This window comes from Bombina bombina, chromosome 4 (assembly GCF_027579735.1).
Source record: "Bombina bombina isolate aBomBom1 chromosome 4, aBomBom1.pri, whole genome shotgun sequence".
Lineage (NCBI taxonomy): Eukaryota > Metazoa > Chordata > Amphibia > Anura > Bombinatoridae > Bombina > Bombina bombina.
The window spans coordinates 949,906,880-949,923,980 of record NC_069502.1 but is presented as its reverse complement, the minus strand read 5'-3'; the positions used below and the strand labels follow the sequence as shown (position 1 = coordinate 949,923,980).

At 39.2% G+C, this 17,101-nt stretch overlaps 1 protein-coding gene across 1 annotated transcript in view; it reads right to left on the bottom strand.

Annotated features, from left to right (window-relative positions):
* Nucleotides 1-17,101, bottom strand: part of ACOXL (acyl-CoA oxidase like) — a 1,233,832-nt gene that overhangs the window by 196,570 nt on the left and 1,020,161 nt on the right. The window contains exon 17 of the mRNA XM_053712602.1: nucleotides 10,752-10,853. Within this exon, the coding sequence (XP_053568577.1) occupies nucleotides 10,752-10,853 (102 nt within the window). The remainder of the gene's footprint in view (nucleotides 1-10,751; nucleotides 10,854-17,101) is intronic.

Sequence of the window (17,101 nt, the reverse complement as noted above, 5' to 3'; positions counted from 1 at the left end):
ATCCCTTATCCAAACCTTCTTGGAGAAAGGAAAGGATCCTAGGAATTTTAATCTTACTCCATGAGAATCCCTTGGATTCACACCAACAGATATATCTTTTCCATATTTTATGGTAATCTTTCTAGTCACAGGTTTTCTGGCTTGTACCAGAGTATCTATCACATAATCCGAAAACCCACGCTTAGACAAAATCAAGCGTTCAATTTCCAAGCAGTCAGCTGGAGAGAAACTAGATTTGGATGTTCTAATGGACCTTGTACTAGAAGATCCTGTCTCAAAGGTAGCTTCCATGGTGGAGCCGATGACATATTCACCAGGTCTGCATACCAAGTCCTGCGTGGCCACGCAGGAGCTATCAAAATCACCAAGGCCTTCTCCTGTTTGATCCTGGCTACCAGCCTGGGAATGAGAAGGAACGGTGGAAACGCATAAGCTAGGTTGAAAGTCCAAGGCGCCACTAATGCATCCACTAGAGTCGCCTTGGGATCCCTGGATCTGGACCCGTAGCAAGGAACCTTGAAGTTCTGATGAGACGCCATCAGATCCATGTCTGGAATGCCCCATAATTGGGTCAACTGGGCAAACACCTCCGGGTGGAGTTCCCACTCCCCCGGATGAAAGGTCTGACGACTCAGATAATCCGCCTCCCAGTTTTCCACTCCTGGGATGTGGATCGCAGACAGGTGGTAGGAGTGATCCTCCGCCCATTTGATGATCTTGGTCACCTCTCTCATCGCCAGGGAACTCCTTGTTCCCCCCTGATGGTTGAAGTAAGCAACAGTCGTCATGTTGTCTGATTGGAATATTATAAATCTGGCCTTTGCTAGTTGAGGCCAAGCCCGGAGAGCATTGAATATCGCTCTCAGTTCCAGGATGTTTATCGGGAGAAGAGACTCTTCCCGAGACCATAGACCCTGAGCTTTCAGGGAATCCCAGACCGCGCCCCAGCCTAATAGACTGGCGTCGGTCGTGACAATGACCCACTCTGGTTTGCGGAAGCTCATTCCCTGGGACAGGTGATCCTGAGTCAGCCACCAACGGAGTGAGTCTCTGGTCTTCTGATCTACTTGAATCACTGGAGACAAGTCTGTATAGTCCCCATTCCACTGTTTGAGCATGCACAGTTGTAATGGTCTTAGATGAATTTGCACAAAAGGAACTATGTCCATTGCTGCAACCATCAACCCTACTACTTCCATGCACTGAGCTATGGAAGGCCATAGAACAGAGTGAAGAACTTGACAAGCGTTTAGAAGCTTTGACTCTCTGACATCTGTCAGGAAAATCTTAATTTCTAAAGAATCTATTATTGTTCCCAAGAAAGGGACTCTTGTTGACGGAGACGGGGAACTTTTTTCTATGTTCACCTACCACCCGTGAGATCTGAGAAAGGCTAGAACAATGTCTGTGTGAGCCTTTGTCTTTGAAAGAGACAACGCTTGAATTAGGATGTCGTCCAAGTAAGGTGCCACTGCAATGCCCCTGGGTCTTAGAACCGCTAGAAGGGACCCGAGCACCTTTGTGAAAATCCTTGGAGCAGTGGCTAGTCCGAATGGGAGAGCCACAATAGGTAATGTTTGTCCAGAAAGGCGAACCTTAGGAACTGATGATGATCTTTGTGGATAGGAATAGGCAGATACGCATCCTTTAGATCCACGGTAGTCATAAATTGACCCTCCTGGATTGTAGGTAAAATCGTTCGAATAGTTTCCATTTTGAACGATGGCACTCTGAGAAATTTGTTTAGAATTTTTAAATCCAGAATTGGTCTGAAAGTTCCCTCTTTTTTTGGGAACTACAAACAGATTTGAGTAAAAACCCCTGACCTTGTTCCACAGTTGGAACTGGGAGTATCACTCCCATCTTTAACAGGTCTTCTACACAATGTAAGAATGCCTGTCTCTTTACTTGGTTTGAAGATAAGTGAGACATTTGGAACCTTCCCCTTGGGGGTAGTTCCTTGAATTCTAGAAGATAACCCTGAGAGACTATTTCTAGTGCCCAAGGATCCTGAACATCTCTTGCCCTGTTTACCCTCCGGATCGGGGGCTACCTCTTCATGCTGTCTTGGTAGCAGCAGCAGGTTTCTTGGCCTGTTTACCCTTGTTCCAGCCTTGCATTGATTTCCAAGCTGGTTTAGTCTGGGAAGCGTTACCCTCTTGTCTAGAGGCTGCCGAGATGGAAGCCGGTCCGTTCCTGAAATTGCGAAAGGAACGAAAATTGGACTTATTCTTAGCCTTGAAAGGTTTATCTTGTGGGAGGGCATGGCCCTTTCCCCCAGTGATGACTGAAATAATCTCTTTCAATTCTGGCCCAAAAGGGGTCTTACCTTTGAAAGGGGTATTAAGCAATTTTGTCTTGGAAGATACATCCGCCGACCAAGACTTTAGCCAGAGCACTCTGCGCGCCACAATTGTAAACCCTGAATTTTTTGCCGCTAACCTCGCTAACTGCAAAGCGGCGTCTAAAATAAAGGAATTAGCTAACTTAAGTGCGTAAATTCTGTCCATGACTTCCTCATACGGAGTCTCCCTACTGAGCGACTTTTCCAGTTCCTCGAACCAGAACCACGCCGCTGTAGTGACAGGAATAATGCACGAAATAGGTTGAAGGAAGTAACCTTGCTGTACAAAAATCTTTTTAAGCAAACCCTCCAATTTTTTTATCCATAGGATCTTTGAAAGCACAATTGTCCTCAATAGGAATGGTCGTGCGCTTGGCTAGAGTAGAAAACTCCCCCTCGACCTTAGGGACTGTTTGCCATGTGTCCTTCCTGGGGTCGACCATAGGGAACAATTTCTTAAATATAGGAGGAGGGACAAAAGGTATGCCTGGCTTCTCCCACTCCTTATTCACTATGTCCGCCACCCGTTTAGGTATCGGAAAAGCATCAGGGTGCACCGGGACCTCAAGGAACTGTCCATCTTGCACAATTTTTCTGGGTTGACCAGATTGTCACAATCATCCAGAGTAAATAGCACCTCCTTAAGTAATGCGCGGAGATGCTCTAATTTAAATTTAAATGTCACAACATCAGGTTCTGCCTGCTGAGAAATTCTTCCTGTATCAGAAATTTCCCCATCTGACAAACCCTCCCTCACTGCCACTTCAGATTGGTGTGAGGGTATGACAGAAAAATTATCATCAGCGCCCTCCTGCTCTACAGTGTTTAAAACAGAGCAATCGCGCTTTCTCTGAAATGCTGGCATTTTGGATAAAATATTAGCTATGGAGTTATCCATTACTGCCGTCAATTACTGCATAGTAACAAGCATTGGCGCGCTAGAAGTACTAGGGGTCGCCTGCGCGGGCATAACTGGTATAGACACAGAAGGAGAAGATGTAGAACTATCTCTACTCCCTTCATCTGATGAATCATCTTGGGCAACTTTACAATTTGTGAAAGTTCTGTCCTTACTTTGTTTGGACGCAATGGCACAATTATCACACTATATTTGAAGGGGGAACCACATTGGCTACCATACATACAGAACATGATCTATCTGAAGGTACAGACATGTTAAACAGGCTTAAACTGGTTAATAAAGCACAAAAACCGTTTTAAAACAAAACCGTTACTGTCTCTTTAAATGTTAAACAGGGCACACTTTATTACTGAATATGTGAAAAACTATGAAGGAATTATCCAATCTTTACCAAATTTTCACCACAGTGTCTTAATACATTCAAAGTATTGCACCCCAATTTTCAAGCTGTTAACCCTTAAAATGTGGAAACCGGAGCCGTTTTTAATTTTAACCCCCTTACAGTCCCAGCCACAGCCTTTGCTGCGACTTCACCAATCCCAGGGGGGTATATGATACCAAATGAAGCCTTCTAGGAACGTTTTTAGTGGATTCCAGACCCTCACACATGCAGCTGCATGTACTGAACTCAAAATTAACTGCACAGTAATGGCGCGAAAATGAGGCTCTGCCTACTACAGAGAAAGGCCCTTCTTGACTGGGAAGGTGTCTTAACAAGTGCCTGGTGCTAAAAATGTTCCCCAATGTTATAAAAGTGTGAAATACAACTTCAAACTGCATATAATACTTAAATAAAGCAATCGATTTAGCCCCTAAAAGTGTCTACCAGTTTATAGCCCATAATAAGCCCTTTATTCTGTTTGAGACTAAGAAAATGGCTTACCGATCCCCATGAGGGGAAAATGACAGCCTTCCAGCATTACACAGTCTTGTTAGAAATATGGCTAGTCATACCTTGAGCAGAAGAGCCTGCTAACTGTTTCCCCCAACTGAAGTTATCTCATCTCAACAGTCCTATGTGGAAACAGCAAACGATTTTAGTAACTGCTGCTAAAATCATAATCCTCTCACAAATAGAAATCTTCATCTCTTTCTGTTTCAGAGTAAATAGTACATACCAGCACTATTTTAAAATAACAAACTCTTGATAGAAGAATAAAAAACTACAACTAAACACCACAAACTCCTCACCATCCCCGAGGAGATGCTACTTGTTCAGAGCGGCAAGGAGAATGACTGGGGGGGCGGAGCCTGGGAGGGACTATATGGACAGCTCTTGCTGTGTGCTCTCCTTGCCTTTCCCTGTGGGGGAGGAGAATATCCCACAAGTAATGGATTACACCGTGGACCAGACACACCAATGTTGGAGAAAAGGTATACAAGAACCCACGTGTGCTAAATAGTTACTTTATACACTACAATGAAAAATTAACTTTCCTGTCTCATCAAATGGTTTTGGTTTTCATTTTTTATAATAAATAAACTAATTGTTTAACTGTAATCCGCATGTTAGAATTTCTCTTTCGTTGTTTGTGTCTTGTTCAGCTGCTTCCTCTTTGGCAAGACCACCAGTTACTAACCAGTTACACTTTAGAGAACTTGGCATAGGAACAGCATACTCAACTGACTTTGCATAGAGTAAATTATGTTTTGCGCATCATTTAATTAAAGGGACAGTCTAGTCAAAAATAAACTTTCATGACTTACATAGAGCATGTAATTTTAAACAACTTTCCAATTTACTTTTATCATCAATTTTGCTTTGTTTTCTCTGTATTCTTAGTTGAATGCTAAACCTAGGTAGGCTCATTTGCCATTTTCTTAGTCCTTGAAGGCTGCCTCTTATCTGAATGCATTTTGACAATTTTTCACAGCTATAGGGCGTTGGCATGTGTGCCATATAGATTCACCTAGATTACGAGTTTTGCGGTAACATGGGTGCGGTGCTAACTAGTTTTCCCTCACCGCTCACCTACAGACAACGCTGGTATTACAGGTTTTTAGAAACCTGGCGTTAGCTGCAAGTGAGCGGAGAGCAAAATTTTGCTCCACATCTCACCTCAATACCAGTGCTGCTTACGGTAGCGGTGAGCTGGCAAAACGTGCTTGTGCACGATTTCCCCATGGAATCAATGGGGGAGAGCCGGCTGAAAAAAAACCTAACACCTGCAAAAAAGCAGCGTGAAGCTCCTAACGCAGCCCCATTGATTCCTATGGGAAAATAAAAGTTATGTCTACACCTAACACCCTAACATGAACCCTGAGTCTAAATACCCCTAATCTTACACTTATGGTGTAGTGTTAGGTGTAATTGTAACTTAGATTAGGTTTTATTTTACAGGTAAATTTGACTTTATTTTAACTAGGTAGCTATTAAATAGTTAATAACTATTTAATAACTATTCTACCTAGTTAAAATAAATACAAAGTTGCCTGTAAAATAAAAATAAATCCTAAACTAGATACAATGTAACTATTAGTTATATTGTAGCTAGCTTATGGTTTATTTTATAGGTAAGTATTTAGTTTTAAATAGGAATAATTTAGTTAATTGTAGTAATTTTATTTAGATTTATTTAAATTATATTTAAGTTAGGGGGTGTTAGGGTTAGACTTAGGTTTAGGGGTTAATACATTTAATATAGTTGCGGCGACGTTGGGGACGGCAGATTAGGGGTTAATAAATGTAGGTAAATGTCGGCGTTGTTAGAGACGGCAGATTAGGGGTTAATAAAATTTAACTAGTGTTTGCGATGCGGGAGTGCGGCGGTTTAGGGGTTAATATATTTTTTATAGTGGAAGCGATGTCCAGTTTGGCGGATTAGGGGTTAAAAAATTTATTTTTAGTGTTTGCAATGTGGGGGGGCCTCAGTTTAGGGGTTAATAGGTAGTTTATGGGTGTTAGTGTACTTTTAAGTTAAGAGTTTTATGCTACGGCGTTAGCCCATAAAACTCTTAACTACTGAATTTTAAATGCGGTACCAGTCTTGACAGGAGAGGGTGTACTGCTCACTTTTTGGAATACTCGTAATACCAGCGTTAGGCAAATCCCATTGAAAAAATAGGATACGCAATTGACGTAAGTGGATTTGCGGTATTTTCAAGTCTGTCTAAAAAAGTGAGCGGTACACCTGTACCTTCAAGACTCGTAATACCAGCGGGCGTTAAAAAGCAGCGTTGGGACCTCTCAACGCTGCTTTTTAAGGCTAACGCAAGACTCGTAATTTAGGTGATTGTGTTCCTGCCCGTGGAGTTACCTAGGAGTCATTACTAATTGGCTAAAATGCAAGTCTGTCTAAAGAATTGACATAAGGGGGCAGTCTGCAGAGACTTAGACGCAAGGTAATAACAGAGGTAAAAAAGGTATTAATATTATGCAAAACTGGGGAATGAGTAATAAAGGGATTATCTATTTTTTTTTTTACAAATTCTGGTGTAGACTGTCCCTTTAAATACCTCTGCTAACAAACAAGACTACTGCAAGCGTTATGTCACGTTCATCTTGCTGTACATACAAAATCCAATCTCTTTATGTAGTCATTAACCTAGTGATTCATCTTTTCATCATGGTTTTATTAAATCCAAAGTAAGTTGGTTACTAAAGAAAAAATAATCTACGTTGAGGGCCATATGTGTTTTCCAAAAGTAAAGAACATTTGCAAAACAGTTTAAACATTTCCTGTGGGATTTTACTTTTTTGTGCTGTATTAATCATAACAAACAGTATTACTGTAATATATTAAACATATATTACATTGAATTAAACATGTTGAGTTCAGCATTGGGTTGCCACCTTTCTTGGAACAAAATGCTAATTAGCATATATTTGCATAAATAATTATATAGCATAACTCAGACTAAACCAGCTAAGACAGATTTGAAATATTTTATTTAAAAATTAGAAACCCACACATTTCACCATAACTTGTTTCTGTATTTATTCTTTATTATTCACCAAATCCTTAAATATACCGGCCATGTCAGTAAAATACTGGATAGGTGGCAACCCTAGTTCAGTACAGTAGAGCTAACACAACATATCACTTACTCATATACCCCTTTTTGTGGTTCTCTCACAAGTATCATACAAATAAATTAAAGGTCTTGTTTAGGAGTTTATGGTTTTGATTTCATGACATTTACTGTTCAGTCTGTTTTGTATTTATGAAATTGTCATTATGTCATCTATTTATTGCTAACTTTCCTTTCTTGGCTGAGTAACTCAGTTCATTTATGGAAGGACTCACTCAGGGACCTGTACGATCAAGGTCTTTTGTGTCTGAGAGTGAGACGTAACTAGAAGACAAAACACATAAAAGTGCTAAGATTTCTGCTTTGTTGTTAATAGATCTGTATTTTCACCTGATGCCTTTATCTCAGTGATGGCTTTAATATGTATATCTCAGGCATCTGTTAAGGGTGTAGCTATCTTGGTGTTGCTCTTGTCCATGTGAATTACACCTCAAAAGAAGTGGCAACAATCTTAGTAAAGCCTTTGCTCCCGGTGGTCTAAATTTGTCCCTTGCCCAGAAAAGGCCATCTTGGCTGCAGTCGTATCCCTTTTCAACATCTGGGTTCTGTTAAACAGAACCATTGTTCCATAATGCTTGTTGATTACAGCCAATAAATTATTGCTAATGTTGCGTTTAGAACTCCCAACAAATATGACCATGATCTCACAATATTTTTTTCCCACTTTCAGTCCTTGATAATTTCACTTTAAGTATATTTTTCTTACACTAGACAAAACTATTTTTCTAATTCACTCAGTTAACATGTAACACATTCACTACTACAACTCTGTCCTTGCTGACCTCCCACGTTGCTAACAGGCCCAACTTGTTGCTGACAAATGAATGAATGAATGTGCCACATTTATTTTCTCCTCATCTGCTGTTGCAAGGCCTTCTCCTTTGCTTTTCTATCATTACCTTCACATACTCACATCTAAAGTACTTTTTTCATGCTGTATCCAGTTTGAGGAATTCCTTTTCTCGTTTTATGAGACTTGTTCAAAGCTTTCTCTAAATATGACTCTGCTTATAGAATCTCACAGCCTACATTAACATCAGGTCTGGTTGTCTACCAAACATCTAAAACTTTGCACACCCAGCAGAAAACTTAGTAGATTGTTCATCTGACCCTTTCCAATTGTTGCTATTTCCAACCCTAATATGGTCACCCTTCAACTATCGGACTCTTATAAGATCCATCAGACATTTCATGTTTCCTTAGTTAAACCCTGTTATTCCACTTGTCAGGGCCAGGATCTCCATAACCCGACGGAACCTCCCCTTCCAGATAAGGAATATGAGGTTCAAAGTGTCTTGGATTCGTGGTCAGTTGCAGTATCTTGTGCATTGGAAAGGGTATAGCCATGAGGAAGATTCCTGGGAGCCTTCCACCAACCTCTCCACACCTACTTTGGTTTCCTTATTCCACAGCCGCCACCCTGACGACCCCGTCCTTGAACCACGCAGTGGTTTCTTTGTGGGGGACTATGTCAGGTCTCACTACTGTTTCTTTAAATAGGCTGGCTAATACTCTCAAGTTTCCTTTTAAGGCCACTTCTCACACTCATTCCTCGCTTGGTTATTTTGTATCAGGATGTGAGTTATTCCCTCTGTGATATCCTCACTTACTTAGCCTAATTTTGCAGTTAAGCTCAATACTCCTGCCTCAAAATCCTGTTTGGATTTCCATTTGAAGTGAATTTATTCAAATACTGTGGATCTATTCACTCTCCGGCTGCCGAAGACTTTGCGTGCGGTCTGTTAAGACCGAGACTGCCACTACTAAAATTACAAACCACTTACCAGAGAGAGAGGTACAGTGTCTTCAGATATTTTATTGTGCACTATGTATTTACGCCAGTAGTTATGTCAAGTAATCAACTGCCCCTTGGTTGTGATCAGCAACCTCTCAGATTCATTGACTGACAACTAGCAAAATTATAACAGTCTCTCTAAGGTTGACATATGTAAGTTGCAACAATCCTATAGTACTTACTGTAACATATACCACTAAAATCTAAGAGTATTCACCCAATTCCTTGGATATTTTCACTAGTTCAGCAGTTGTGATCCTTATGTGCAAACATTATCTATGAACAGCCTTTAGCTAATACCTGTTAAAGAATACAGGACATATTTGAATATATCTACCTGGGGTTCCCAGAAGTAAGTTGTTAAATCTTAGCTTATAACATTTCACCTGTGTTCTTCAGTAGGTAAGCTCTAAGTTGTATCTGAATGTACAGTCATATCCTCTCATATATGGATAAATAGTCTCCCAAAAGTATATATACTCCTGTTACAAAAACAATCTCTCAGTAAGAGCAGTGAACCTTCAAACTCATCAGCAAGATGGGAGCTTCCCAGGACACTTTCTTATGTCATTTGCTTCATTTGCCATAGTAAGTTCCAAACACACCTTTTAAACTATGCAGCATGTTAAAGGGATAAGAAACCCAACATTTTTCTTTCATGATACAGATGGAGCATCCAATTTAAACAACGTTCTAATTTACTTCTATCATCAATTTTTCTTCATTCTCCTGTTATCTTTTGTTGAAAAAGCAGGAACGTAAGCTTAGGAGCAGGCCCATTTCTAGAGCACTACATGGTAGCAGTTTGGCAAGAATGTTTTCCATTTGCAAGAGCACTATATGGCAGCACTATATCCTGCCATGTAGTGCTCCAGATGCCTACCTAGGTTTCTCTTCAACACAGAATATCATGGGAACGAAGCAAATTTGATAATAGAAGTAAATTGTAAACTTTTTTTTAATAGTATGCTCTGTCTGAATCACAAAAGAACGTTTTTGGGTTTCATATCCCTTTAACTGTAATGTAAATTAAATCTTTGACTGGCAAAATGTAATTCTAACTGAGAGTTCTGAATCTCATTAAAGTGAAGGTAAATACATATCTGATGCAGAGCAGATTTTACTTCTTTCCATTCAGATGTTAATTATTATTTTCTAAATATACAGGGCAAGTATTTAAAAAAAATATTAATTATTTACCTTATTACTGTTCTGCTGCCTGCCCTGCCAAACCTTGTTTTTTTTAATCTTTATCATTAGCAGTTACTGCCAAATTGAATCTGTGCTGCACGACATATTCCTGTCCACTTCTGACTCACAGCACAGCACAAGGACCAACTGAGCATGTGCAGTTTATTTTGCTGAGGGCATTAGGCAACATGTGTGTATATATAGTACCACCCTATACATAACTACACTACAGAAAGTTACAGGACTGGGGTTAAGAGATTAATTAAAGAAGTTAAGAAATATTTTAACTATAGAAGTATTTTTTAACAAAAAATGAATAACCTTACTTATATACATCTTGTCATTGCATAAATAAATGTGGACCTCTATTTTTTTTATCATCAATGTAATTCATATAAACATAACAAATGATATGCAGCATATAACACAACAGAAGACAAATGCTTATCAGAGAACTTGCCCCTTACCTGATTCCTGATTTTTGTGCTTGTTGCTGGTGTGAGATAGTTATGTTCCAAATACCACGCTCTCTCCTGATACACCAGCTTAGTTCCATATAAAAGGCAAAACTGTATTTAAAAAAACAGAAAAAAGTTATCCGATTAATTTTTGGCTTCTGGTTAAGCCAAAATGTTACTGTTTTTTTTTTTTAATGGCAAATTAAATCATTATATATACTGTATATTCATCTAACTGAGCAATAAACAAGTTGAAAGAAAAAAAAAAAACAATCCATTTTTCAGTGTGGTTTCCACAAAAATCAAACTTATTTTAGCAGGCCAAACACTTTTAGAAAAAAAAAACTTTAGTTTGCAGAAATACCCTTATATGGAACACAATGTCACCTTACAAAATGCAGAAAAAAACTTTTTTGTCATCTTCTATAGCATATCTTGTAAACATGTGAGTCATAATTTCCTAAATATTTTAACCACATACTTTTTTAAGGTTCCACATTTTGCATTAGTTCACCTTCTCCAAATACCATGAGATATTTTTATTAGATAACATAACTGAAAACTAGAAAATATGTAATTTTTTTGTCATTTTGCACCATCTGACAGTTTATATAAGAACAAGTAGGAATACAATCTCAAACCATAAAAATATATTAAATTTTAAAACTAAACAAAATTCCACTTAAACAGACCCACTTTTTCCATTATGAGGCTTGAACACAGCAAAATGGCACTAACTGTTGCTGTTAAACTTTAGTTAAAGGGATACTGAACCCAAATTTTTTCGTTCATGATTCAGATACAGCAAGCAATTTTATATAGGCGCATCCAATTTAGCATATTTATATGTGATATACATCTAAGCAATTTTAAGCAACTTTCTAATTTACTCCTATTATCATTTTTCTTTATTCTCTTTGTATCTTTATTTGAAAAAGCAAGAATGTAAGCTTACAAGCCAGTCCATCTTTGGTTCAGCACCTGGGTGGCGCTTCCCGATTGGTGGCTAAATGCAGCCACCAATCAGCAAGCGCTATCCAGGCTCTGAACCAAAAATGGGCCGGCTAAATTATAATAGGAGTAAATTATAAAGTTGATTAAAATTGCATGCTCTATCTGAATCATAAAAGGTCCTGTGACTAGAGAGATGTTATGATAATAACTTGGCACTGGCGAGAAACACTGCTTTAAATAAGGGGTCTCATGTCCCAGTTTGTATTATGGGGAACAATAGAGGGGTGATATTCCATCCCCTGAGGTCGTTATATATATTTATGGCTATTTTATGTGATCACTGTTGCAGCCACAGTGGTAATGTAATAGCCACCTGAGTATGTGAACCTTCATTTACAAGAGGATGCTCTTCTATTTCATTTTAATGGCTATATAGGGGTGATAGAAATCCTTTCACATCCCACAACATGCAGAATTCTACCTAGTAGATAGGGCTCACCTCCCACAAGACTTCTAATTTGGAAATGAGCAATTTCCCTCATATAGTAGATATATTAGATAGGTGACTAATTTTTAAAAGGGAATCCCACTCTTTCAAATGAGTTTCCTCTTCCACCTCTAAGTAAAGCAGAGTAGCAGATAAGGGTTTTATAAAAGATATCACTGATATCCAGTGAGGAAGGAGATAACCTGTTCTCATCTCTTAAGAGGACAAGTGATACCATGTGAAAACAACTTTTTGGCTGATACTGCAGGAAGGCACAAGACCAGGCTTGTGCACAGGATGCCGATTAAAAGTTACAAATGCTAAAGCAGTCTTCCATGTCTTTAAAGGGACAGTCAAGTATAAATTAAACTTTCATTATTCAGATAGGACTTTTAATTTTAATTGACTTTCCAATTTACTTTTATCATCAAAATTGCTTTTTTCTCTTGGTATTCTTAGTTTAAACTAAACATAGGTAGGCTCATATGCTAATTTCTAAGCCTTTGAGGGCTGCCTCTTATCACATGCTTTTTAAATCTCTTTTCAACACAAAGAGACAGAAAGTACACGTGGGCTATACAGGGAGTGCAGAATTATTAGGCAAGTTGTATTTTTGAGGATTAATTTTATTATTGAACAACAACCATGTTCTCAATGAACCCAAAAAACTCATTAATATCAAAGCTGAATAGTTTTGGAAGTAGTTTTTAGTTTGTTTTTAGTTATAGCTATTTTAGGGGGATATCTGTGTGTGCAGGTGACTATTACTGTGCATAATTATTAGGCAACTTAACAAAAAACAAATATATACCCATTTCAATTATTTATTTTTACCAGTGAAACCAATATAACATCTCAACATTCACAAATATACATTTCTGACATTCAAAAACAAAACAAAAACAAATCAGTGACAATATAGCCACCTTTCTTTGCAAGGACACTCAAGAGCCTGTCATCCATGGATTCTGTCAGTGTTTTGATCTGTTCACCATCAACATTGCGTGCAGCAGCAACCACAGCCTCCCAGACACTGTTCAGAGAGGTGTACTGTTTTCCCTCCTTGTAAATCTCACATTTGATGATGGACCACAGGTTCTCAATGGGGTTCAGATCAGGTGAACAAGGAGGCCATGTCATTAGATTTTCTTCTTTTATACCCTTTCTTGCCAGCCACGCTGTGGAGTACTTGGACGCGTGTGATGGAGCATTGTCCTGCATGAAAATCATGTTTTTCTTGAAGGATGCAGACTTCTTCCTGTACCACTGCTTGAAGAAGGTGTCTTCCAGAAACTGGCAGTAGGACTGGGAGTTGAGCTTGACTCCATCCTCAATCCGAAAAGGCCCCACAAGCTCATCTTTGATGATACCAGCCCAAACCAGTACTCCACCTCCACCTTGCTGGCCCATCAAGACTCACTCTCATTTCATCAGTCCATAAAACCTTAGAAAAATCAGTCTTGAGATATTTCTTGGCCCAGTCTTGACGTTTCAGCTTGTGTGTCTTGTTCAGTGGTGGTCGTCTTTCAGCCTTTCTTACCTTGGCCATGTCTCTGAGTATTGCACACCTTGTGCTTTTGGGCACTCCAGTGATGTTGCAGCTCTGAAATATGGCCAAACTGGTGGCAAGTGGCATCTTGGCAGCTGCACGCTTGAATTTTCTCAGTTCATGGGCAGTTATTTTGCGCCTTGGTTTTTCCACACGCTTCTTGCGACCCTGTTGACTATTGTGAATGAAACGCTTGATTGTTCGATGATCACGCTTCAGAAGCTTTGCAATTTTAAGAGTGCTGCATCCCTCTGCAAGATATCTCACTATTTTTGACTTTTCTGAGCCTGTCAAGTCCTTCTTTTGACCCATTTTGCCAAAGGAAAGGAAGTTGCCTAATAATTATACACACCTGATATAGGGTGTTGATGTCATTAGACCACATCCCTTCTCATTACAGAGATGCACATCACCTAATATGCTTAATTGGTAGCAGGCTTTCGAGCCTATACAGCTTGGAGTAAGACAACATGCATAAAGAGGATGATGTGGTCAAAATACTAATTTGCCTAATAATTCTGCACACAGTGTATAGATAACACTGTGTTCAGGCACAGAAAGTTATTTAAGATCTAGCACAATACAATGCTAAATTTAAGACAATAGATAGTAAACAGTCACAGTCATGTGATCAGGGGGCTGGAAGAAGGTTCCTAGATACAAGGTAATCACAAAGGTAAAAAGTACATTAATATAACTGTGTTGGTTATGCAAAACTGGTGAATGAGTGATAAAGGGATTATCTATCTTTTAAAACAATAACAATTCTATGGTTGACTGTCCCTTTAATTCTGGCCAGTGACGTGCGGTGCCGTCAGAGACTGGTGAGGCAGTGACTAGGATACGCCTTCATTCTTTGGATATCCTTTGTTGAAGAAATAGCAACGCACATGGGTGAGCCAATCTCATGAGGTATCTATGTGCAGCCACCAATCAGCAGCTACTGAGCATATTTAGATATGATTTTCAACAAAGGATATCAAAAGAATGAAGAAAAACATAATTTATGTAAGAACTTACCTGATAAATTCATTTCTTTCATATTAGCAAGAGTCCATGAGCTAGTGACGTATGGGATATACATTCCTACCAGGAGGGGCAAAGTTTCCCAAACCTTAAAATGCCTATAAATACACCCCTCACCACACCCACAAATCAGTTTAACGAATAGCCAAGAAGTGGGGTGATAAGAAAAAAGTGCGAAAGCATAAAAAATAAGGAATTGGAATAATTGTGCTTTATACAAAAAAAAAAAAATCATAACCACCACAAAAAAGGGTGGGCCTCATGGACTCTTGCTAATATGAAAGAAATGAATTTATCAGGTAAGTTCTTACATAAATTATGTTTTCTTTCATGTAATTAGCAAGAGTCCATGAGCTAGTGATGTATGGGATAATGACTACCCAAGATGTGGATCTTTCCACGCAAGAGTCACTAGAGAGGGAGGGATAAAATAAAGACAGCCAATTCCTGCTGAAAATAATCCACACCCAAAATAAAGTTTAATGAAAACATAAGCAGAAGATTCAAACTGAAACCACTGCCTGAAGTACTTTTCTACCAAAAACTGCTTCAGAAGAAGAAAACACATCAAAAATGGTAGAATTTAGTAAAAGTATGCAAAGAGGACCAAGTTGCTGCTTTGCAAATCTGATCAACCGAAACTTCATTCCTAAACGCCCAGGAAGTAGAAACTGACCTAGTAGAATGAGCTGTAATCCTTCGAGGCGGAGTTTTACCCGACTCGACATAGGCATGATGAAATAAAGATTTCAACCAAGATGCCAAAGAAATGGCAGAAGCTTTCTGGCCTTTTCTAGAACCGGAAAAGATGACAAATAGACTAGAAGTCTTTCGGAAAGACTTAGTAGTTCTAAACTTAATAATACAAAGCTCTAACAGCATCCAAAGAATGCAATGATTTCTCCTTAGAATTCATAGGATTAGGACATAATGAAGGAACCACAATTTCTCTACTAATGTTGTTAGAATTCACAACCTTAGGTAAAAAATTCAAAAGAAGTTTGCAGCACCGCCTTATCCTGATGAAAAATCAGAAAAGGAGACTCACAAGAAAGAGCAGATAATTCAGAGACTCTTCTGGCAGAAGAGATGGCCAAAAGAAACAAAACTTTCCAAGAAAGTAATTTAATGACCAAAGAATACATGGGTTCAAAAGGAGGAGCTTGAAGAGCCCCCAGAACCAAATTCAAACTCCAAGGAGGAGAAATTGACTTAATGACAGGTTTTATACGAACCAAAGCTTGTACAAAACAATGAATATCAGGAAGATTAGCAATCTTTCTGTGAAAAAGAACAGAAAGAGCAGAGATTTGTCCATTCAAGGAACTTGCGGACAAACCTTTATCTAAACCATCCTGAAGAAACTGTAAAATTCTCGGTATTCAAAAAGAATGCCAAGAAAAAATGATGAGAAAGACACTAAGAAATATAAGTCTTCCAGACTCTATAATATATCTCTCTAGATACAGATTTACGAGCCTGTCACATAGTATCAATCACAGAGTCAGAGAAACCTCTTTGACCAAGAATCAAACTCCATACCTTAAAATTTAATTATTTGAGATCCTGATGGAAGAAAGGACCTTGCGACAGAAAGTCTGGTCTTAACGGAAGAGTCCACAGCTGGCAAGAGGCCATCCGGACAAGATCCGCATACCAAAACCTGTGAGGCCATGCTGGAGCTACCAGCAGGACAAACGAGCATTCCTTTAGAATCTTGGAGAATACTCTTGGAAGAAGAACTAGAGGCGGAAAGATATAGGCAGGATGATACTTCCAAGGAAGTGATAATGCATCCACTGCCTCCGCCCGAGGATCCCGGGATCTGGACAGATACCAGGGAAGTTTCTTGTTTAGATGAGAAGCCATCAGATCTATTTCTGGGAGTTCCCACATTTGAACAATCTGAAGAAATACCTCTGGGTGAAGAGACCATTCGCCCGGATGCAACATTTGGCGACTGAGATAATCCGCTTCCCAATTGTCTATACCTGGGATATGAACCGCAGAGATTAGACAGGAGCTGGATTCCGCCCAAACCAAAATTCGAGATACTTCTTTCATAGCCAGAGGACTGTGAGTCCCTCCTTGATGATTGATGTATGCCACAGTTGTGACATTGTCTATCTGAAAACAAATGAACAACTCTCTCTTCAGAAGAGGCCAAGACTGAAGAGCTCTGAAAATTGCACGGAGTTCCAAAATATTGATCGGTAATCTCACCTCCTGAGATTCCCAAACCCCTTGTGCCGTCAGAGACCCCCACACAGCTCCCCAACCTGTAAGACTTGCATCTGTTGAGATTATAGTCCAGGTCGGAAGAACAAAGAAGCCCCCTGAACT